Source organism: Corapipo altera, unplaced genomic scaffold (assembly GCF_003945725.1).
Source record: "Corapipo altera isolate COAL_440 unplaced genomic scaffold, ASM394572v1 73, whole genome shotgun sequence".
Classification (NCBI taxonomy): Eukaryota; Metazoa; Chordata; class Aves; order Passeriformes; family Pipridae; genus Corapipo; species Corapipo altera.
Window position 1 is genome coordinate 176,675 of NW_020884957.1, and position 22,757 is coordinate 199,431.

The 22,757-nt window shown below is 42.3% G+C and overlaps 1 protein-coding gene and 1 long non-coding RNA gene across 3 annotated transcripts in view; one reads left to right on the top strand and one right to left on the bottom strand.

Moving 5' to 3' along the window:
* Nucleotides 1–326: 326 nt before the first annotated feature.
* Nucleotides 327–1,689, bottom strand: LOC113956843. The gene is made up of 2 exons (XR_003530972.1): nucleotides 1,142–1,689; nucleotides 327–518 (listed from the first exon to the last, which is right to left on the bottom strand). It is a non-coding gene; the product is annotated as an uncharacterized LOC113956843 (long non-coding RNA).
* An 800-nt stretch (nucleotides 1,690–2,489) lies between these two features.
* TRIO (trio Rho guanine nucleotide exchange factor) overlaps nucleotides 2,490–22,757 on the top strand; it is a 247,989-nt gene continuing 227,721 nt past the window's right edge. For both annotated transcript variants that reach the window (XM_027663760.1, XM_027663761.1), the window contains exon 1: nucleotides 2,490–2,678. In XM_027663760.1, coding sequence (XP_027519561.1) covers nucleotides 2,564–2,678 — 115 coding nt within the window. In that variant the 5' untranslated portion in view covers nucleotides 2,490–2,563. The remainder of the gene's footprint in view (nucleotides 2,679–22,757) is intronic.

The window sequence follows — 22,757 nt, forward strand, 5'->3', positions numbered from 1 at the left end:
CATATGGCCTTCAAAATTGTTCAAATGAATCTTGACTCTTTGGTGCTCACTTAAAATTTGTACAGTATGCTGGATGAGCAACTAGTTGGAAACAGATAGTGCTTTATTTTCAATAACTGATGAACAGCTTTCTAAAGCTTTTTCCAGTGCTGCACAGCATATGAAAGTCTTATTTCAAATTCAGAAAACAAGTAATCTCAAGCACTTCTTGCTCTCCAGCCACTGAAAGCTCAAATTATGGAGATTACTATTTTTTTTCTTTATTCTTTATATTAACTCTACCCATGCACTTATCAAATTTTCTTACATTCTTATGTAGTTGGGGGTTTTTTTGTGCAGATATACAGTATTCTATTCCTACTCCCAGGTCAACTCACTGCTTGCTAGGGAACAGCAGCATTTGTCCCATTCATGTTGTTTGCTAAGTGGATGGTGCTAGGCCAGCTAGAAAGGAATTCACGTTGCAACCATTTCTGCCAGTGGGATGCTAATTTGGAACTCTTTCCTGTGCCTGCTGCCTGAAAGAAAAACATTAAAAAAAATAAAAAAATCTTTTCAGTCAAACTCATCTTTTCCCTGTAAGAGAAATTAGGGCAGATGTAATTGCACAAAAGCTTTTCCATCAAGCTGTACAACTTCAGACAAATACAAACCTTGGGAACCTTGCAGATGACTTCCTTATCATCTATGATAGACTAACAGAACCCCTAAGGGTTCCCTTAGGACCTGAGGCAGCGGCATGAAGCTGTGTCAGGGGTGTTTAAGTTGGATATTAGGTGAAATTTCTTCACCTAGAGGGTGGCTGGGCACTGGAACAGGCTCCCCAGGGAAGTGGTCACAGCACCAAGTCTGAAGAGCTCAAGGAGCTCTCAGGCACATGATGTGATTCTTGGGGTGGCCCTGTGCAGGGCCAGGATGATCTTTGTGGGTCCCTTCCCACTCAGGGTGTTCTAGGAATATCTCGAACTTACCTTTGCTTTTAACACGTATCAGAGGTTCAGGTGTTTAATACCTGAAGCTGAACTTCTGAGTTTCAGGTGTGTTAATAATTTACTATTTACCACAAGCATTTGAGGTGGGTTACTCAGCTTCATCAATTTGTGCAATTGCGAAGATTCCTGCCAGCTCTCTTCAACCTTACCTGGACGAAAACTTATATTGGCAGCTTAACATGAGGTACAAGACGGTGGTGGGACGCATCTTAACCAACATCCAACTGTGCTCTCCGTCATGAGCTGTTTGCTTATTTTATGTTAATTGAACCGGCCCACAGCACAGAACATTTTGAAGTGCCCCGGTGATCACTGAGGAAAAAATATCCACAACGCAGACAGCAGTGTAAAGGATGCCTTTCGAAGGAACCTTTCTGCAGAATTTGCGTGCCCCTTTTTCCCTTTCCCTTGGAGCGGTTAGCCAGGCTCCTTCTGAGCTCCGGGCAGGAGAGCTCTTCTGAGCACGACCCGTCGGAGGCGGGGGGGACCCTCGCACCGAGCCTCCCGAGGAGTGACAGCCAGGAGCATGGGGCGCTTCCCACGCTCCCGCCGCGCCTTGGGCCGGACGGACTGCGTTCTTTTAGGACCCCCAGCCCGAACGCCGCACACCGGCGAGCCAGTGCGAAGGCGAAAGCCAGTCGGAAGCAGATTAAAAAAAAAAAAAAAAAAGAAGAAAAAAAAAAAGAAAAAAGAGAGAGAAAAACAATCAAAGCCCGAACAACAAACAGACGGCTCCTTGCCCCCTCGGCCGGTCCGCCGGACGGGCACTCCCCGCCGCCGCGCCCCCGCCGATCGGGTGCGAGCTCGGCGGCAGCTCCGCCGACCTGCACCGCCCAGCCCCGCCCCATCCCGACCGGTGCCGGATGCAGCCGGAGACTCCCGCCCCCCCCCCCCCCCCCGCTCCACCGCCCTTGTTCCTCGGGCGGGGACTCGCTTCCTTTCCCGACTCCCCCTTCCCACCCTCCTCCTCCTCCTAGTCAAGATGGAGGACGGCGGTTGCTGCGGCCACTGGCAGTACGGCGGCTAGAGCAGCTGCTGCTCCTCCGGATCGCTCCTCGCTCCCTCAAAAAAAAAAAAAAAAAAAAAAAAGAAAAAAAAGAAAAAAAAAGAAAAAAAAAAGAAAAAAAGGAAAAGAACAAAAAGGCTGGAAACGTTCCTTCTTTCTCCGCCCACCGGCTGCTGGCTGCGCGGACCGCTGGCCCTTCCCATGCCGTCGTCGTCGTCGTCGTCGCCCTCCTCCTCCTCCTCCTCCTCCTCCTGCGATTGTCTGCGTTCCGGCTGCCGCCCCCCCCCCCCCCCCGGCCCCCCGCCGTCACACGCCGCCTCCTAGGTGGCTGCGGGGGGTGGGCGCTCCTGGAGCTGCCATTCCGCACATACCTTCATGTCCCTACGCTCGCTGCGGCCGCCCGCCGCCGCCCTGCATCGCTCGCCCGCTCCGGCTGCCGCCTTGACGGCCGCTCCCGCCCGGAGGTGAAGCCGGGACCCGCGGAGGGGGCGGTGGGGTCAGCGGTGGGTCTCGCCCGGAGGAGCCACCGCCGCCGGCACACGCAGCAGCAGCAGCAGGAGCAGCCATGAGCAGCGCCGCTACCGCCACCTCCGCCGCCACCACGGCCGGCAGCGGCGCGGGGGAAGGGGCCGAGGAGGCGGCCAAGGACTCGGCGGACATCGCGGCGTTCTTCCGATCCGGTGAGTGCGGTCCCGTCCCGGGGGAGCGGAAAGGCAGGGCCAGCGGCGAGACCGCGGCTGGAGGTAGCGGCGAAAGGTGGCCCTGGGCAAGCGACGTCTTACCCGCGGATCCGGGAGGGCAGTCGGCTTTGTCAGGTGGCCTCGGGGAAGGCTCGTCCGCCCCTCGCTGACGGGGCTGCCTCGGCATTGCCCGTCCGTGCGGGGCGCCGCCACCGTCGCCGCCGCCGCGCTTCCTCGAGGCGGCGGCGGCGGAGGGAGCCGAGCCTCCCTCGTCCCGTGCCGGGGACAGCGGAGCTTAGGCTCAGGCACTGAGCAACTCGCGGGCGGGACGCCACCCTCACCAGGAGAACCGAGGCGTGAAAACGAGCGCGGCGGCGGCCCTGCCCGGCCGGGAGGGTGCGGGGCTGATGTTGCCCCGGGGCGGTGTCGCCGTTGACAGGTGCGACTCTGCCTCCGATGCCGGCCCGATAGCGGGCGCGTCACCCGGGGCCAGGCGGCACCACACAGCGTCAGGCGGACCCGAGCCCCCCGAAAATGTCCCGCCGGGGGTTGCGGGCGGAGGACCCGCTCGGGTCCGGCAGCCCAGGGTGTCGAGAGGGCGGAAAGGGTGAACGGGGCTGCGGGGCGCGGGCTGCGCCGGCCGGGCCCCCCGGGGAGGCAGGTGGGGATGACACCGCTATAAAAGGCAGTGCTCCGCCGGTGCCGTGCTGCTGGGTGGCGGCCCAGGGCAGGAGTGGGAGAGGGCAGCGTGGAGAGCAGATGTTACAGCGAGAAGGGAAAGAGGCAGACAAAAAGCGAAGCCCACTTTAAGAGGTGTCCCTGCCTTGGCTGAGGCGGGGCAGTAGCGGCTCTCGGGCGCTGCCGGGCTGGGAAGCCGGGCTCGGTGCGGCGGATCGGGAGGGGAAGGCGGGGGGGGGGGGGGGGGCCGGTTGGCGGGCGGCGGGGATAAAAAAAAAAAAAAAAATGGAGGCCGCCTTTTCCCTCAGTGTTTACTCTCGGCACACAACCGGGCGGGCAGGGCGGCTGCCCCCGCCGCCCAGACGGTGTCCCCGGGGCATAGCGGCGGGGACGGAGGGCAAGGCTGGACTGCCCGGGCCAGACGAAGCGCCATCGGGGACGGAGCCCTGCCGGTAGCCTGGGCGGCGGTGGCGGCAGCGGAGCCTCCCTCCGGTGCCGGCTGCCCTCCCCCGAGCGGCGGCAGCTCCTCCCCTCTCTACGCTTCGCTCCGCCGGCGGCTCCGCGCCCCCCCGGGCACCCCCGGCCACCGCTCCCGGGCGGGGAGGCAGGGCTGGGCATTTGCTCCGTTGGGATGCCTAAAAAGGAGCGGCGAACAAGGAAAATGCAGACTCACCGCTAGAAAGATGAGGGCGATGGCCGATTTAGTGTCTGAAAAATAATAGTGATGGCAGTAGTAATAATACTAGTAAAAGCAGTGTTCATTGGGTTTTTAAGGGAAGTCCGTGAGGGAAGTGGGAAACGGCGTAATCAGTGCTGCTCGCGGTCGCTGCATGCTGTTCGGTGTGTTTGATTTAATGAGAGCGAAGGAGGAGGTGTGATTTGCAGCAGACATCCCTGAAAGAGCACTCGGAGCTGCGTTTCTGTGGACAGAGAGTCCGAACAGGGGGCTGTGTCCCCTCCGGAGGGCTTGATGCTCCCAAGGCAACCTGTTTCACGGGACAGCAATGAGCATGAAACTCCTTGTCGAGTCAAGATGCTGGCCTTGGTGGATTTCTTCTTGGAAGAAGGACTGAGCTTTATTGTTCTCAGGAAAAAATCCCGTTGAAAGCAAAATGACAGATTACAGTAGACTTAAACACAGGAGTTACAAATGGGTACTTGTGTAGTAATCTTGCAGTTTTGGAAGACCCTGCCAGCTATATTAATAGTCAACTTCCACATTTGTGTTTCAGTATAGAGGGATGACACAAAGTTGATAAACTCATAAGTGGTGTAGTGATGACTTCCGATGCTGAGAATTTTTGATAACGGGGAGGTTACACTGAGCTTACTCTTGCAGCGACCGAAAATCTTAAAGTAGTAGAAGGACATGTCAAATGCTTATCGAAAAACTCTTAGAGCGTATTTAACAACTGACATTCTCATTTCTGTATTTACTTGTGGAGATTATCTGGTTCGGCCTGGGCTGCGACATATGCTGGAAAATGTTCCGGCATCTATTGTGGCTGTTTGGTATTGGGAAGAGTTCTTTGAATTCTGCCTCTGTACATGATACACTCTTTTATAAGGAAAGGGTCTGTTAAGAGACCTCCAGTGCTTCTCTTTGTTTGAACAGGAGGCACTTTTTTTTTTCCAGTGAAACGCAGTGGGCTTTGTGATCAATGAACAAGGAAAAAACTTTGTTTGGTGTATAGGAGCAGACAAAATATTTTTCTCTCTACAGAATTTAGAATGACAAATGCTTCCTTTTTCCTGTCACTTGCAGAGAATATCATCAAAGCTGTATCTGTTACTTAAAAGAGAAAAAGAGTAAAAATGTTCCAACGTTTTCCAGAAGGAAAAAAACCTCAACCAAACCCAACAACAAAAGACCTGCCTAAACAATAAATTCTAATTCTAGGTTAGTTAAATTGGTCAGTTGAGCTGCCAAGTGGGTTTATTGGCTTTCCTCCTGTCCTCTTGTAAGACTAAGTCTGAAGCAGAATTAAAGTAGCCTGGAGAATGGAGTTCCATTATTTGGAAAATGTTTTGTTAGGATACTGAACGGCAGCTAGGTTCACATCACTTGAAATGTGTGCATTTCCAGTTTTCACTTTGGTTATGTAAATGTAAACTCACTCTTGAGTTGTTGTGGAAATAAGTTGCAATTGAAATGTGAAGAAAGCAGCTGAACTAGAAGTGAGGTAGTAGTATGAACACATAAAGATTGTATGTCTTGAATATAAATTAGGAATTCCTTTATTGGAATGGGAAGATATTGAGACAGCTTACTTTCTGTTACCTATTTGGTATCTAAATCTTATTATTTGAAGTTGAAAAGACAAAACAACCTTGTTAGATCTGTCACTTTCTTCATGGCAGGATTAAGAGTAAAACTGCTAAGAAGCAGAGTTTAGTGCCAGGCAAAGTGATTGCACTATGACAGAGAAAACACAGCAGTTGTAGGAAGTACCTTTCTGTCCTATATGTAAATTTGAAATTAGAGATAACCGTGTAAGACAGAAGGGATATGTTTTGAACTGTAAATGTATAGACAAGCATCTCTTTTTTTCTTATTAGGAGTGCACTGGTGTGACTTGAAAGGACTAGTAAAATATCTGAGAATTACGAAAAAAAGACTACCACTGTATGGAAACCCAGTGGTGCAGAGTGTAAATGGCTGGGTAGAGGGATGTTAATACGTATGTTAAGTAAACAAGATCTATGCTTTATGAAAAGGTATTAAGATAAAACTTTTCAAAATGTATTCTATGTATTTGAAAGGTCTGAAAACATCTAACATGAGCGAAGTTGAATTTGACAGAGTGCCATCAAGTCACGGCTTACAGGGCAGCAACCATACAGAGGTTTTGTTTGGTGGTTGTTGCTTTAGTCTTCATCTTTGCAGCTTTCAGTCCTCAATACTTTGGGAAGGAGACTCAACTGACATCTTTATGATGTAAGAATGAGGGCTGTCTCTTAAGTTGAAATCATCCTGTTATAACAGTGTCTTCCAAACCAAAGAATTTTTGCTAGTTGAAGTTACTGAATTTTGTTTTTAGGCATAAAGAATAAAACTTTTTTCATCTAAAAAAAATACATTGATTTGAACATTTAGTAATTAAACTCATCCTTCTGGGATGATGGAGAAGTCTGTGAATACAAAAGGATGCGGAGAGAAAAGCTTGTAAGCACTTTAGTCAGCTCCTGGCTAGACACTGTAGCAAATGGCTTTATAAATGAGTCTGATAAGTCGTTGTGGAAAAAAACCAACCCAGGTTATCAAGTGAGAACTCTTCACAGTTTTGAGATGAAAGTGAATGTAGTCGTTTCCCGTAAGATATATTTTGTATGAGTGGCTTCTGCAAACTGTGTAGCTTCATTCATGTATGGACAAAGGATACAGTATTCAAAGCCATTGAGATTTGTGTTGTCACTGCCAGTTTATGCGAACACTTGCCACTTTCCTAGAAGGATCATAATATACTTACTGAGCAATGGGCAGGGACCCTTTGGAGGGTATTTGAAAAAAAAAAAAAAAAATGAAAAACAAGAGGCCCTGAAAGACTCTTCACTAGGGTAAAAAACTGCCCAAGCTTTGCCAGGTCAAATCTGAATATAACTGTTTATCATAATTCATCCCTTGATCTGGGAAAATAAAAAAGTGAAGTATTTTCCATCTAAAATCTAATCTACAGAGGTGGCAGCAGTGCTTTCTTAAGAGAGGAGTAAGTCTGCAAGATAAACCTGGGTCTGGAGGAGATAGGTGTCCCAAGTAGAGAGTTCAGTGTGCCACTTGTCCAGAGGTGTAGTCAGAGAACAGGCTGGTAGCCAGAATAGCTTTGAATAGCACCTGGTTCTAATATTATACACTTAGTGTAACCTCCTTCTTTACATTTTTCTTAATGTAAGCTTAATGATAAGAGAATTTAAAACTTTGTTTTGAGATACGTGTGTATAGGTACCAAAATGTCCATGTGAGTATTTTAGGAAAATGGGAGGCTGAGATTTGTTGTGATTATGGACATTAGAAGACTTCTTCAAGTACTACTAGTGACTTGAGACTTGAATGAATCTGGCTTCAAACAAGTCTGCCTATAGCAGCCTAGGCTGATAATTGCTTGAGTAGTTGAGACCTTATAGGAAGTATTAATGAGTGTTGTGGAAAGATGATTGATTTTCCTTTTTTTTTTCTCTTAAATAGTGATCTTGCGGTTTGCTTAGTTTTCATGAACATCGCTGAACAAATGATACCATAAAGATAAAAAACAACAAATCTATTTGAAAATGTGTTGTTTCAAGTTTACAAGGAGGACTCATGTTTTATTTCTTCCTAATTATATTGCTTTGCAATCGGTTGCCTAGCTTGCTTTACATTAGTGTCCTGTGTGATAGTGGCTGGGATAGTTGACTGCCTGTAGTAGACAATGTTAAAAATGCTACCATAGTAGAGAAAGTCTCCTAGAAAGAGGGAAAGAAGAGAGAGTTGGGAAAGATTACATGGAAAAGAAAAAGAAACCATATTATTAAAAGGGCAGCAAGTTTTTTCATGAATACTGCTAATAAAAAACACACTCACTTTTAGATCATGGGTGAAGTAGCTTTCGTATTAGACACCAAATGTGAAAAACAAGCCCAGTTTCCGGCTTAAATCCATGAAGCAGAACACACGATCCATAAATTTAAGACAGTGCCTTTCTAAGAGCATTCATCCATCTCCTACTGATGTGTATTAGCTAATTTACAGAGAAGGTAGTCAGATCTGTGGTTGTTGCTTACTTGGCGTGACAGAGTAGCTACAGAGTACTGACAAGTGTCTTAACAAAAACAATCTAGTAGTGAAGCCAAAAGTGAAGTTCTGTCAGGCAGCACTGGTGGTACCCCATATATAGCTCCATGCTGTCCTCTGAAAGTATTGGTTCTTGTCCCTGTGGCTGTCAGGAACTGAGGGGTGTTTGGGAGTTTTAAGAAGTGGAGAGTTTTTAAAGTATGAAACAACTTGTCCATTCTTTTGTGCTGCTTAGAGTGATGACAGTATTTGTATTAAAAAAAGTAAACACCACAAAAAATTTACAGTGTTGTGTCAGCTTTTCAAGAATCTGTTAGTTTGTCCTTTGAGTTGCTTGAGGAAGTGAGAAGGTTGCAGCAGTGTTGCTGTCATTAGTGCCGACTGACCTGGGCTGAAGAAGAAATGGGTCCTACTGTGAAGTTTTGATCCAATTCCGGAGGTATCCATTTTAATAAGATGGTTAAAGTGACGTGGGGAGTGTATGTATGTACCTGATGTTTTGAAAAACACCGTAGAAAAATGTCACAACTTGATAATTCTGATGTCCATATGCAGAGCAAAAATAACTACAGAAACAAAGAAGTTACAATGGGGAAGTTACTCTGGGAATAGCGTTGTTGGATGGATGTTCCCTGGGACAATGAAGAATAGGATGGAGAGCTTCAGTGTGAAATGCAGCAGCTGTTGTGTAACTTGGCTCAGTGTGAAATAGCCAGACTTTTCTGGGGATAACCAAGGATAGAGGAAGTTAGAAGTTAGTTTGAAACAATCGGAGGCAGAAGTCCGAAATATTTCTGCGAGGGGACAACTATCCATGATAGCTGACAGTTGATAAACTATACATTTGAAGTGGAAGGGAGTTACAGTAGAGAGCCAAGTCCATTCTTGGAAGGAGTACGTTTAGCTATGAAATGCAGATGTGCTCAGAAAGAAGCTGACAGAAGTAAGACTAGATTTGGTGCAGCTGAGGCTTTCATTAATTGAGGAACTCAGTCACTATGTAGACGAGATGGGTAGTAAATATTTTTTAAAGACGTGGTTTCTCCCCAGTTAAGCATGTCCCACAGTTCTTAAGTTTCTGTCCCACAGAAACAGGTATGAATTTAAACCTGAAATATCATGTGACTTCCAAAAGCTTTTGCATGTAAAATCACTGTCTAGGTAAATAAAACCTGAAGAAAGGCTGGAAAGACTTCCCTTACCCCAGTATAAAGAGAAAATATTAGTTTTTCTCTTCTCTTGTCAACAAATAGATGTGTTTAGATGCAGACTCTTAGGTCAGTTTATTAATAGGGTGAAACTGCACAGTGATTTTTGGTCTGCAGCTTTGAAGGAGGTGAGATCACTGAAATAGCTGTTCATGGTCAGCAAAAGTTAAAATAGTAAAGACGTGTTGAAGCTTTGGAAATGCAGTGGTGGCTGAAGGGTATTTGTCTGAAAGTGGGTGATGATTTTAAAGAGAACAAAGAAAAATTTTTCTGCTTGATGAGAACTAAGTTTAATCTTAACAAAAAGGCTACTAGATAAGAAAACCAAACAGAACAAAACACAAAGGTCATAGCAGGCAATTTGAATCTAAGGAGTAAAATGGTTACATCCATTTGATTGTTCTTGTAAAGAAATTGACTTGTTTTGGAGAGGGATCTTTGTTTAACTTAAGATTTTTCTTGATGCGGTGAAAGCAAAAAGTAGACTACTGGTGAAGTAATACTGATGATCTGCAAAGCTGAGTCATATTCTTTCAGGAAGGATACTGCTGTTTTGAGAAAACAGATCACTTACCCAGTAGTGAGTAGGAGGAATTGAAATGACAGGGAACAACTCAAGTGCTTTTAGCAGTAGACACTACGGCACATTAAAGCATCTGATTTTCAGCCTCTAGAGTAGGTTGTTGTATTGATGCACAAAGAGGAGGGTCATAAATGAGTTGTGTCCACAAAGTTTCACCAAACAGCACAAATGACAAGATTATGCTTTAAAGATATAAAGCCCTTTCCAGTGGCTTTTTTGCCAAATAGCTGCTCTAATTCATCTGAAATAGCCTAATTGTCTTTGTGCATTTATTTAAAAAATAGGGTTGTTTTTCAAGGCTGTTGAGTGGAGTCTTCTGAAATCATTTAGTCAGATTTGTTTCATCTGCTGTGTTACTGCTATGCATAAATGGCAGTACCACTGGTTAATAAAAAACACTGCAAACATGTAACAGGTTTTCCTGCTGAGCAGTGCTGAACTGTGTCTCTTGCTGGTCTTCTGAGTGTGATATTTTGTAATCTGGACCTTACTGAAGAACAGAAATAAGCATTACTGCTTCATAATTATGATTTTTTTTTTCTTTAAGAGGACAAAGGAACCTTTACAGGGGGATGAGAAAATTCCTTTTATTGTCTCTCTAAGATGTTGAGGAGGCAAGTTGTAAAGTATAGGAAGAAAAGTGTAGGCTTCCAGCATTCAAAATATGTCAGCAGTTTGCTATATTTTATAGTATAATATACGTATAGTACAGCGTGGTTGGATAATTCCTGCAAATCTTTGTAAGAGTCAGGAAAATGTTATTGGCATGTGTAAGAGTGAGAACACGAGTCTGAGATTAGGAAGGTTGGTTTTACCAGTGTGCATGGAGATATATGTGTCCGTGTATACACTGTCAAACTAAATATTCCATGTAGCTTCACATGCTGAGCAAATACGTGGCAAATCTCTTAGTTAAAAAGTTGGAGAAAGTATTCTGGGCAGCAGGCACTGAACAGGGCTATTGTGAGCAATCCCAACGCATTCTAGTCACCTGTGAACCTACATGGAGCTTAATTACTCATGTTTTCTTGTAGTCTTAGTGCATGTATGAGCAGTAATAGACATTCGTGAGGTGTCTGCTGACTGTGTAAACAACCGGTAGTGATTTTTGTGGTTAGATTTGTGCATGACTGCTTAGCAATTAGAGTCTGAGGATCTGGGGTTATAGTGAAGTAAGATTTCCGAAGTACTAAAAATGAACAGGGAAATATACTGCTGACAGATAGGGCTCATAAGGACATGGTGAATACCTACTTGTTTTTGTCTAGTCTATACCTCACTTATTGCACGAAAGAGTGAATCAAAATCCAAACCTTTAGGGTTTATACTGAATTCCTGCATTTTTGTGTATAATTTTGTGGAAACCTGCAGCCTTATGAGATACTTTATCAAGGCATTTGATCAAATGCTTTTCACTAACTTTGTGATGGTCACATAGCTGGTTAATAACTTTGAGGTATCGAACAATGAAAAATGTTGTTGCTGAGATTTAGTGAAAACAGAAGTGTTTGAAGTCTTGGGGATTGCTTGTTTTCAGAGCCCAAGTAACTGTTAAATGTTGGGAAGAAATTAAGTGACATTTCTTAAAACTTGGCCTAGATAATAAAAAGAGGATACATCAAGAGTTAGAATAAATGTAGTCTTTAAATACTAAATATTACTTGGCTAACCTCCTATGCTACACAGTGGACTTTGCTATACACATTTTGTGGTCTTGGCTGTTGAATATAATTTTCTACCAGCATTAAGGTAGTAAGTTATTCCAAATTTCAAGTGTTTATCATGCCACTAATTTTTGGACATGTTGAGTGCAAAGATGGTACCATTTTCTGCAATCATAAAAATGCTCCACCCTCTTCTAAAAACTTTAGGCTAAGGTTGAAATGTCTTGGCCTTTTGTAATTCTTCTATTGAATTCCAGATATCTCCAGCTCAAAGCACAGAAAAAAAAAATAGAAAGCCATCAGCAAATCAAGGTGAATTGAAATATAAATTGACTGAATTGTCCTGTTCTGTGCAAAAGCTGATAGCACATAGTGCGGTGAACATCAGACTTAAGAAGATGTCAAAACCCATCTTTAGAGGCTTCCTTTGGTCTGTTACTATAGAGTAATAAAATAGGATATGATTTCTTTTCTAAAGAAACTGAACTGTTTGGTTTTTTTAAATCAAGATTTACTCTTGAAGCTTTTATCCCTGTTTTTATTTATTTGCTTTATTGATGTTAGTTTGCAAGTTCATTTTGGTTGCATATTGCACATCAGATTGGCCCTAAAAAGAATGGAACTGGAATAGTTACAGCAGTATCTTATGGTCTCACTTTACACCCCTGAAAGTCACACTTTGTGTACCCCAAGTACTTGTTTTCTGCAGTTAAGGATAGTTGTTAGACTTGAACTTGCCATAGCTTGCGAAGTTCAAAGAAGAAATCAGTGTTGTGCATTGCTTAGTTGACAGTGTGAGCCAGGCTCCTGTAAGTACAGCAAAGGCAAGCCACATTAAAATTTATTAGGACAATGGCACCTTTTCACATGGAAAGATGAGATCAGCCTTAATGGCTTATCTCCTAACTTGCTGATTGACCGTTGTGGTTTAGGAATGGCATTCTCCAGTTTAGTGCTCCTGCCAAAACCACTCCAAATTACTTGCCACTTGCTCACTCCCCCTTCCCCCTACCTCTCCCCTGTGGCGAGCTGGAGAGGAGAGTTGGAGGCACAAAAGGTAAAAGTCACAGGTTGGGATAAGAACAATTTACTGGAAACAACAATGAGATAAGAAAACAGTCGAAGAAATGTTATTGCTCATCCCCTGTGGAAATCCCCGACACTCCCTGACCATTCCCTCCAGCACCAGGACCTGGCAGTGAGCCTTTCCACCTGTTCCTGGAAAATAATGTGAGGTGGTATAGAACAACATCGGGGTCCTAGCCATGCTCCCTCCTGGCTGGAACCAGGACATTGACTTGTTAATGCTATATTTTAATACATAAATAAAAAGATACCAGCTTCTCCAAATGTAGTGGAAGGCTGCCTTTGGAAGGAAAACTAGGACATGTACTTGACTGAATTTCTTGCCTCGGTGGATGTTACAAAACTGAACTTCATTTCTGTCCCCGTTTTGGAAAAATTCTATTGTTTGTCTGTTGAATTATCAAGGCAGGAGAACCAAGTCAAGCTAGCTTATAGAAGGTGATAAAATATGGTTTGGCTAGTGATGATCCTTGTTGAGTTTAGCTGTGACATGCTTTTACCTGTCAGTGCAGAAAGAGCAAAATCTTCTGTAGTACAGGGTGAGGACTGGAGTCAAGTTTGCTTATGCTTAACTCAGAACAAGGGTACAATTCAGCCAACAATAACCACTCAGCATGTGTGTGTGTGTGTGTGTGAACTTTTTTTTTAAACTTGGAATCAGATGCATCCTTCCCTCGCCAAAGGGAAACATTTGAGAAGCTGTGACGCATTTACGCAGATGAAGGAAGGAAATGTCCAAAAGAGTCAAAAGCTAAAAATAGCTCAGTTTACTGAGTTGAACTCAGGGTGGGAATTGATGAACTAAATATAAATCTAAATTTGAACCTTTGTGACTTATATAACTGAGTGATGTAACCCTTTCTGGGTTTTGGTGCTTTTTTTTGCATTAAACTTTATAGTAGACAGCTTCAGATAAAAACCTGTGTCAAGCCTTGTGAGACTGCTTTGCAGTGCTTTAAATAGAGAGCACTGAGAATTGTGATTGTCTCTTGATGATTATTGTTATAGCATAGTTTCACTCCCTGGAAGAGTGGATTGTTGGTTGTGTTGTGGTTTTGTTTGTTTTGAAGAGCTTCTGTGTGGAAATGGTATCTCCTATCTGTACTGAATGGAAGTTTTAAGCCAGTAGCTATTAGAACCAGTATCTGTGAGGTTAAAAAAAGGAGCATATTTTTTTCCCCCAACTTCTTCAAAAAGCAGTAAATTTCCCTTTGTCTGATCTGTATGTAAAAAGTAGTGATAACCTAAACCTTTAAGAATTGCCGTTTGGCTTTGCTTTCTGCAAAAGGGTTTGCTCTCTGCCTTGTCACAAACCAAAGTTTGGAAGCTATCAGCTTTCATTTGTGGTAAAGAAAAACCAGGCTTGTTGGAGTGTGTAAAATTTGTGTAATGGAAGGGAATATTGGAAAAACTGTTAATCTGATAGAATGTTCTAGATTACTGTCCTTAGATGATGATGCTACTGCCAAGTTTTCTTTCTTTCTTCCTGTCTTTTTTGGGACAACTGGTGGCAACCAACACAATGCCGTTAACTAAGAACTGGCCTTTTCCAGTGTGTAATGAAGCTGGGACAGTGCAAGTGAATCCCTGTAGTTTAGCATTTGCCGACTGCTAGTGAAGAAGTGATTCTTTCATAATGCTGTACCTAATTCTGAAGCTTTGCATTGGAGGGGTGAAATACGTATACTAATGCATTGACTTTGTCAGGAAAATGTTCCTATAAAAGTGGACATATATACAAATATAGTCAATGTAATAGAAAATAATGGGTAAAGTGGTAGCACTGAGTAGATTAACTTGAAGCAGTAACTATCTCCTCCCCCATCCAAGGGAGGGTTAGTTTTCTTACTCAATACCTACTCTTTTCTTACTATATCTCTGCTGTAGAATGTTTGCTTGGTAGATGTATAAATAGTTGTGCTCTTGTTTGCTTTTTGTTTTTGTTTGGTTTTCCAAAGGAGCCTGAGAATGTTTTTGCAAGGTTGTACTGGACAAATTTGGAGTCTTTGATTACTAAAAATAGTATTTTTTCCAAGCAGCAATTTATCTGTTAAAACAATGAACAGTTTGTAGCAAAATATTCTGACTGCTTACAGTCATGAGTATATACCAGTATGCCAATTTAAACTTTGTGTTTATGGAATATATTGTTGTATAGCAAAGTGTGAGAACTGCTGTTTTTAAAATCTCATCTTTCTAGAATATGCTTCTGAAGTGGATTTGTCTGTGTTGCTATCTCCACTATGTTAACCCACTGTTAGAAAGTTAAAGCTGTAAAACCCTTTTTCAAGAGCACGTGGTTAGCTGGGCAGCTACTCAGTCTGTGATATTTCTGCTTGTAGGCAAGTTCATGATGTGGAATCTGAGCAGGATGTGACTTGCAGTTCATGTCCACTGAGGCAACATGAGTGGGTTCAAAGAGCAAGAAGGTGCTGCTCTCCATAATGGTGTAGATGGCCTCTAGGCAGTGAAAAGGAAGCGGCAGAGCCCTGTGTTTGAGTGTGGGAAGGAAAGGATGGATACACCTTGATGCTGAGGTGGAACATTTAATGTGCAGTCTGTAAGTTGTCTGGGCTGCTTGAGCATGATTCCCTCTGTGCGTATGCTGAAGCTTTTGTATGTGTTGATATAGGAGAGAATGAGAGGAAGGGTTTTTTCATGGTCTTGAGTAGCCAAAATAGTATCTTAGGCTTTAATTTGTTTCTTTGTGGAGTATTTTCTGTACTTGGGGTAGGAATCTCACTCCCACTTGCCTCCTTTGGTAATACTTTGGCTCTGGCTCTTGTTCTAACTTCAGAAGTGGGGTACAAAACTATCTGGTTTGAATTCTAGTTTAATGAGACTTGCCTAACCACAGGAGAGATGAGTGTTAGAGGAGGAATAGCCATCTTTTTGCAGAATGGCTTATTACTGTCATAATTGTTGTCCTCAGTTCTGTGATCCCTTTCTTTTGTTCCTTTTCCTCAATAAATAAGACAGAGGTCCAGCAGACAATAAGGTCACTCACCAGGCATCAGTGCTCATCTCCACAGGAGGTCCATTATGTGTACATAAATAAGTAGGGGGTCCTGTGCAAAAGCACTACATGTTTGAGAGTTACAGCCTGTGTGCTACACTGACAAATACGGCTTGCACGGGTGGCCTTAATGCTGCATTACCTAGTTTTTGAGCGCTCTTTGTGGCAGCTTCAATTGTTCCTGGTCCTAGCTCAATTAAGCACTGTTTAGCGTTTATGTAAAGTTTTCATTAAATGCCTTAGTGGATGACAGTAGATGGCATTGGTTTTCCTGGGTGGCAGTGGATTACTGTGTTACATTGGAGTTATTTTGGGAGTAGAAATTCATTACTTCACTAAGTAATATTAAACAAGGCAGATGTGTAAGCTGCTTTGTAATGAAGGCGTTGAGGAAAGCATCTCTTCGAACACAAATTAAGTATTTTACTTTGGGACTTTTTTGTTTGTTTGTTTGTTTGTTTAACAGATTCCCTGAGTACACTCTACTGTTCAATTTCTTAGGGATTGATTTGTGTCACTTGAGCATCATGCTAGTTCTGCCATGCTAATAAAAACTAAATGAAACAAGTTGTAAAAATTATCAAATACCAAGGAGGAAAAAGAAATCAAATGATAAATTCTTCTTTCACAAACTTCTGGATCATCATCATGGATAATTAAGATTGAAAAGACAAAATGTGTTCAAAGGTGAGGGAAGCTTTCCACAGCATAATAGGCTAGGATTAACATGCAAAGCCCCCATGAAAGAGTATATGACACTGAAGGACTTAATTGGAAATATATAGTAATAAGTGACCTAAGTTATTAAACTCTTTATTTTACTGGCTTTGTGGACTGTATTAAGCACACAAATGGTAAAATTGCTGCTTTAATAAGAAGCATTCTGAACTGAACTGTCATATAGCCTCTGAGAAGGGACCCAAATGGAGATGAAGGGGTGCCTCTCCATAGAATAGGAAGGAATTATGTTGCTGTGTAAAGCTGCATTCCTCCTGTTCTGTGGAATAGGAATTGACTGAATATATGAAATAACTGTTTCCATGTTAAGCTAAATATTGTAATGGAATGAAATGGATTCCTTATTGAAAGGTGACTGAGAAGATAGCTAATTATCAGAAACAAAATAACCCATAGTGAAGTTGTATGTCAAGGGTGACAGACATCCTGAAATGTTACAGTTATATTTGAAATATTCATTAGTTTCCAAGTCCTGTGCTAGAGATTGGTGTTCTTAGCTTTTGAACAGCATACAGCATAAGGACAGTATTAGTATCCATGTTAAACCCAGGAATGAATTAATTGTATTTAAGTAGTGCATTTCTCATCCAGGCATCCATTTCTTTTGCAGAAAATTTGAGAATAAAGCCAGGACGCAAGTCAAAATTCATGTTTCTGTTGCACTGTTGGTATTGTGGGGAAAGAGAGGGAGAAGGGAGTAAAACATTTGATTGTGCTGGGGACCAGTCAAGCAGTTTCTAACCAGTGAGGCAGGACTTCTGTGTGAATTGTTGAGCATGTAGTAGTTGAAGTACAGTGCTGGAGAATAAGTTCTGCTGTCCTTGTCTTGGTTCTGCCAAAAATACATTCAAGTTTGGCAGTGATGTGAGATGTAGTCTTCAAGAAGGCAGCAATACTTGGCCTAAGGGCAGTCAGGAGCATATCTGAGATGATGAAGGACGAAAGAGAAGACAGAGGAAGAAGAAGACTGACAGAATTCAGGGCAGGGTCAGTTCACTTTTAGAAATGATGGAAATCAACACACTACCTATCTACTGCAAAAGCTGCTGTTTCTTTTGTGGTTAAGGTCTTACACTAAGACTGAAACAGAACTAACAGTTCTGCTAATGTACACAGGCAGATTAATAGATGCAAGGGAGCCCGAATTTTCACAGGCCATTTGACAAAAAACTTACTCTTTCCCTGAAGCAACTACTAATTTCAAGGCCGAAAGAAGGCTTTCTTGTTTTAAAGCAGAGCATAAGAAGAACGAGCTTAGGCAGAAGAATGGGAGGGAGATAATGGGTATTTGATGCGGAAGACTTGGGATTGGAAGTGCAGTGAGGTCATGAAGAGAGCTGACCCTTGAAGGGAGCAGAGAGGTGGGTTGCCTTTTTATGTACCATGCTGCTCAGATGTTTGCTTTACAGGGATAATGTGCTCAAATCAGAGAGACAAGCTGTTAATAGTCCCTGCCCTAGATAGGTCTGTTGCTTCTTTATTCCCTGAAGAGAATAGCAAGGAAGTAGAAAGGAACTTGAATAGAATTCCTTAATTTTGTAATGCGAAGTATAACCTTGATGATATAACTCAAGAAAAAGTCACTCTTAACCTGTTTTTACCTTTAAACTACCTTTTTTCGTACCACTACTCCTCGAATTCCCACTACTCTCAGTAGAAATGTATTATTTGGTTTTGTGTGTAAAGAGTAGTGCAGTTATTTGAGAAGATCGCTGACAATCTTATCTTCACAAGGACCCCAGCACATAACCGTGTTTGTGGTTAGTCCCCTTGCTCAAGCCTCTGATCTAGCAGGCCTACTGCAGAGGATAGCTGTATGAGGCTGTACTGATCTCGAGAGTTTTGTTGAACTTGTTGTGTTCAGGTGAGATTACTAATAATATCTTTTAATTAGAGAAATGTCATAGTTGTAGGAAAATAAAGCTATTGGGAAATGATGGTGGTGGTTTTGCTGACAGTCTTCTCTGCTTAAGGAGGCTCACTCAAAACCTCCTGCATTGGCAAATGCTCTTGAATGAAAACAAGCTGTGACTAATTTCAGGCTAACTTCTTCCCAGGGACTTTTTCTTCTTTGTTGGTGAAGTAGTGAGAGATGTGAAGTATCAATTGCTTTGTATTGAACCTATAAAGAGGCAGGTAAATCACTTAAACTTGATTGTTCCCCTCTAGTAAAGTGTGTTGAAAGAAAAGCTGACATTATTAATGTAAAGATAGGTTTCCAAAAAGGGCATTTTTTGGAAGAAACTAAAGTGGAGTTAAAAAAGAACTAACTTGAGTTTACTCTCTGGGCTAACAGTAATTTCAAAGTTAACGTATTTGAAATGTTGCTTTGATAGCAATCTTCTATTTAATTCTGCAGAATGCAATTAGAATTGTCATTCCCTGTGATATTTAAAATGCTGCCTTGAGTTTAGCACAGAAAATGAATATGGTTGAGTGTTTTTTCAAATGACATCTACTTCAGTAGTTGCTATCTGTGCAGTTTATCTAGTGTTAACAGCATTCAAGTGTCTAAAATTAGGAATATATTGCCGTCAGAAACAAGCAAACCACAGTTTAAGCATGGTGTTAGTACTGGGTGCTCTGCTTTTGTGGCTTGTTTGGTCGGACTTCTCAGTCCATTGGTATTTTGGTCCATGTCTTAAAGGTAAAATAAAAATTGGTACTGTGACATTTCAAGCTGGTGGAAGAAAGAGTCAGTTAGCCAAATGTATGAAGCTAGTAATTGGCTGATAGTTTTAAAATGGTTCTGAATTAACAGGATAAGTTTATGAAGATAGCTATGTATTAATGAGGTAATTTTATATTTTCCTTTAAAATTTGCTTTACCAAAAAGAGGCTTTATTATGGCATCTGGTAAAGGCAGGAGTGTTAAAAATGGCTAGTGGAATGGGAGGACAGGTAGAAAGAGGCTTGTGTTTATGTACAGTTGAAAAAAGTAGACTTAGAAATGCTGTAATGGAACAGCCATATTGACAAGAGGAAACTGAAATATGAGGGTAATAATTTATTGCAAATATAATACACAGTTCTAAACAAGATCACAGGAGTCCTTAAGAGCCTAGCTTAGGTAGAAAATGTGGAAATAAATACTGTTGCAGCCATTGTGCTGCCAGTGGTTCTCCCTGTGAACATGGTCTGGTGTCACTTTTAATTTGTAGTTGTTTCTAAGGCTGGAAATGGTTAGTCTAGTTTTACTGAAGCTTGCTGTCTGATAATACTACACTTTTTCTTTTTCTGACTCTTTGGATTTCTGTAGTTGTTTACCTGTTCCCTGACTTCTTAGGGCTGGTGAGAAAGTTTTTTCCTGAAGCAGTGTCTGTATGATGGACTTTACTGGGCTTAGAACAGGGAACCAGTGGTCTGACTGTCTCCCGTGTGTTGAAGAGAGTTGAATATAAGCTACACAACTTGAATTCCTGAGGAGAAAGAGTATGTTCTTTGAAACACTTTTAGTTACTGTATCTCTGCCTTACCCTCAAGCTTTCAGAGACATACCTGAATATAGACTCAATTAAATTCCTGCCCTTTAATGAAGTCCTTAGCTTAATGCGTAGCTAATATGCTTGGAATATCAGGGCATCGGTCAGGATCCAAAATTAATTGCCTCTTGGGACAAATAGGGCCACGTGGGCATCTCAAAGAACACTGTCTCTTTCAAAAGCCTTCTGAAATGGTCAGCTTTGAAAATGAGGCACATCCTTACTATGTTAAGAAAGGTATTTGAGTTTTGAATCCTGCATCACATTTTCACTTTGTAACAACAAAAGCAAATAAATATTTTGTCTGTTGAAGATGGCACAAGTTGAAAGAGGAGTGTCATAACTTCCTTACTTACTGCCTTCTTGTGCTCTCCCTCCCCTCCACCAGCTCCCAAATGTAGGAGGAAAAAGTCCGAAGCTGGCACAAAGGGAAGAGGGCATGTCATTCCCAAACCAGTGACTAATGCGTCAGTCCATGGTAGAACAATATTGTTTTAACATGACTAAGGCCCTGTTCTTTCCTTTGTATTGAATTCCTTCCTGTTTAAAAACATTGTCTTTAAAGTACACTTATATCAGCTTGAATGGTAGGAACTTTGTGCTTATTGCTGTAGTATCTGTATTAATTGATCGGTACAGCTGTTTCAAGTAGGGGAAAAAAAAAAAGTTAAGCAGGCATTGTCTATGGGATACCAAGTGTATTCGTTAGCAGAGCTGTTAAAGCGTGCTAGCTGCATATGGAGTTAAAAGAAGGCAGAACCAGGGAGGAGCTGAAACTCAACTTGCCTTTGGATGCTCAGTAAGGGAGGAAGATCCAGCAATCAGGCACAACTATGCTAGATGACATAGATCTAAACATTCAGCTGTCATTAAATATCCCAGATGAATCTCAAGTATGGAACTGATGGCCGTTAAGTAACTCAGTGCACCTTTCATGGCCTTTTACATTGTATCAGTTAATATAGAATATTAAGCTCCATTTTCTCAATTAAAGGAAACACCTAATTTTCAGTAATGCTTGAGCTAATATCCAGGCATTTCTGTGACTTGCACTTCAAAAGTAAAAGTGGAGGTAGCTATTCTACACATTCTTTCTGACTAATTTCTGTGAGTTGTATTGGACTGGTTGTGGGCAAGCAGGGAAGGGAGAACTCTGGGTTTTTTTCAATAATTGTGTAATTAAATTCATTGATGGTAGGCCAAGAATACTGATCACAAGGGTTGGTGCTGAATCAGAAGGAATACTTTAAATGGTGCTCTGTTGAACAGAGGCATAATTGCCTTCTCTTTCCCCTTCTTGGCTTGCTGGATGGCTGAATTGCTCATTTCATACATGACTTTGAGTGTGACTGGAGCTGTGAATCAGTGTTTGTTGGAGTTTTGCATCTGGCTTATGTTCTGAGTTCCCTTTTATGAGCTGGAGAGGCTGTCTCTGTTATTACTGTGTAGTGAAAATCCTCTTAAACTCTCCTTCTTGTGAGTGGGTGAAAATGTTTGCCAAACACACGAATCAATAATTGCTTATTTGCCTCACTGCTGCTTTTCAAAAGCTTCACTGTCCTTTTCTGTGTTTGCACAGATAATCGATGTCTGTCCCCAAATGATAATTAACAAGGATAGATAACTTAGGGGCCTTCCTTTACAAAGTCATCCTGCAACTGCGCCTCTCTGAAACCGTTCTTGCTTATTCCATTTCTGACCTTTTGTCAGCAGCAGCAAGGGTTGCATTTAAATGGCAATAGCTTATATGCAGTTGGAAAAACCTGATGATTATTTGAGTTAAAGGTGTTCACTGCTTTACCATGCTGCTGAAATGCCTGGAGCTCCGTGTGTGACAAAAAGAACAAGTAAACTGAATGAAGGCTATTAAAAGGGAGATATACACTTCTCCGAGTGTGAGCAAAAACACTGCATGTAGCTTGACCTGGTAAGTTTTCATAAAGAAGGCTTTTTAATGGCCTTGTCTAACATACGCATTTTGTTCTGCAGTTGCTGGCTGAAATTGAAAATTAAAATGAGGGAAAAATAACCTTCATGATTACAGGTTTCCCTTGGGAACTATTTCAATTGTGGCTTTCTTATAAGAGAGTTTGTGGCTTCCTTTCTATTTCTGTGGATTGAAAATTCAGATTTGTGTAGCCTGTTTCTAAAGTTAAGAACCTTCTAGATACCAGTTTTGGAAGATACGAACAACTTCCAGGTGCCTGCAATTTGAGGAAGTCCCTAACTGAATTAGATTGCCATCTTGATGTGACCTTTGCCAAAAATAACTGCAGTTAAGTAGTACATGCTCAAACTGTCTATGCCATAGAGCAAGGAAAACACGAAGCAATCTATTTTAATGTACAAGATTTGTTTGCTTTTTTAGATTTGCATTCTGTAGGGGGAAGGCATGCTTTCAAAACTGTCTGTTTTACTTTGTTTGCCGTTCAGGTCAGTGGCATCTTAGTCCACTGGAGGACTGCAAGATAGACTTGAGCTGTTGGCACTGTTCCAGATCAGTAGGGCTCCCTGTCACTGAGTGACATGCTTCGTTCCAGTCCTTGACTTTGTCATCCACTGAAAAACTACTTTTGGTACCATAGTTCATGTGACTGAAAAACTATTTTTGGTACTGTAATTTACATTACCCGGAGGATAACACAATTAAAGCTTCAAACCACATTGTTCCATAGCTCAAATGAACCATAATGCAATACCTGTACCTACCTAAACCTTAAAGTATGTTCAGATTGTTTGTATCTCAGTGATATGATCTAATGGCAAGAAAGTTACTTCACTGGACAAAAAGTAGGGGGAAAAGATGACTCTACCCTTCATTCCATGGGCCTGGAACTACATAAAATCTAGACAGAG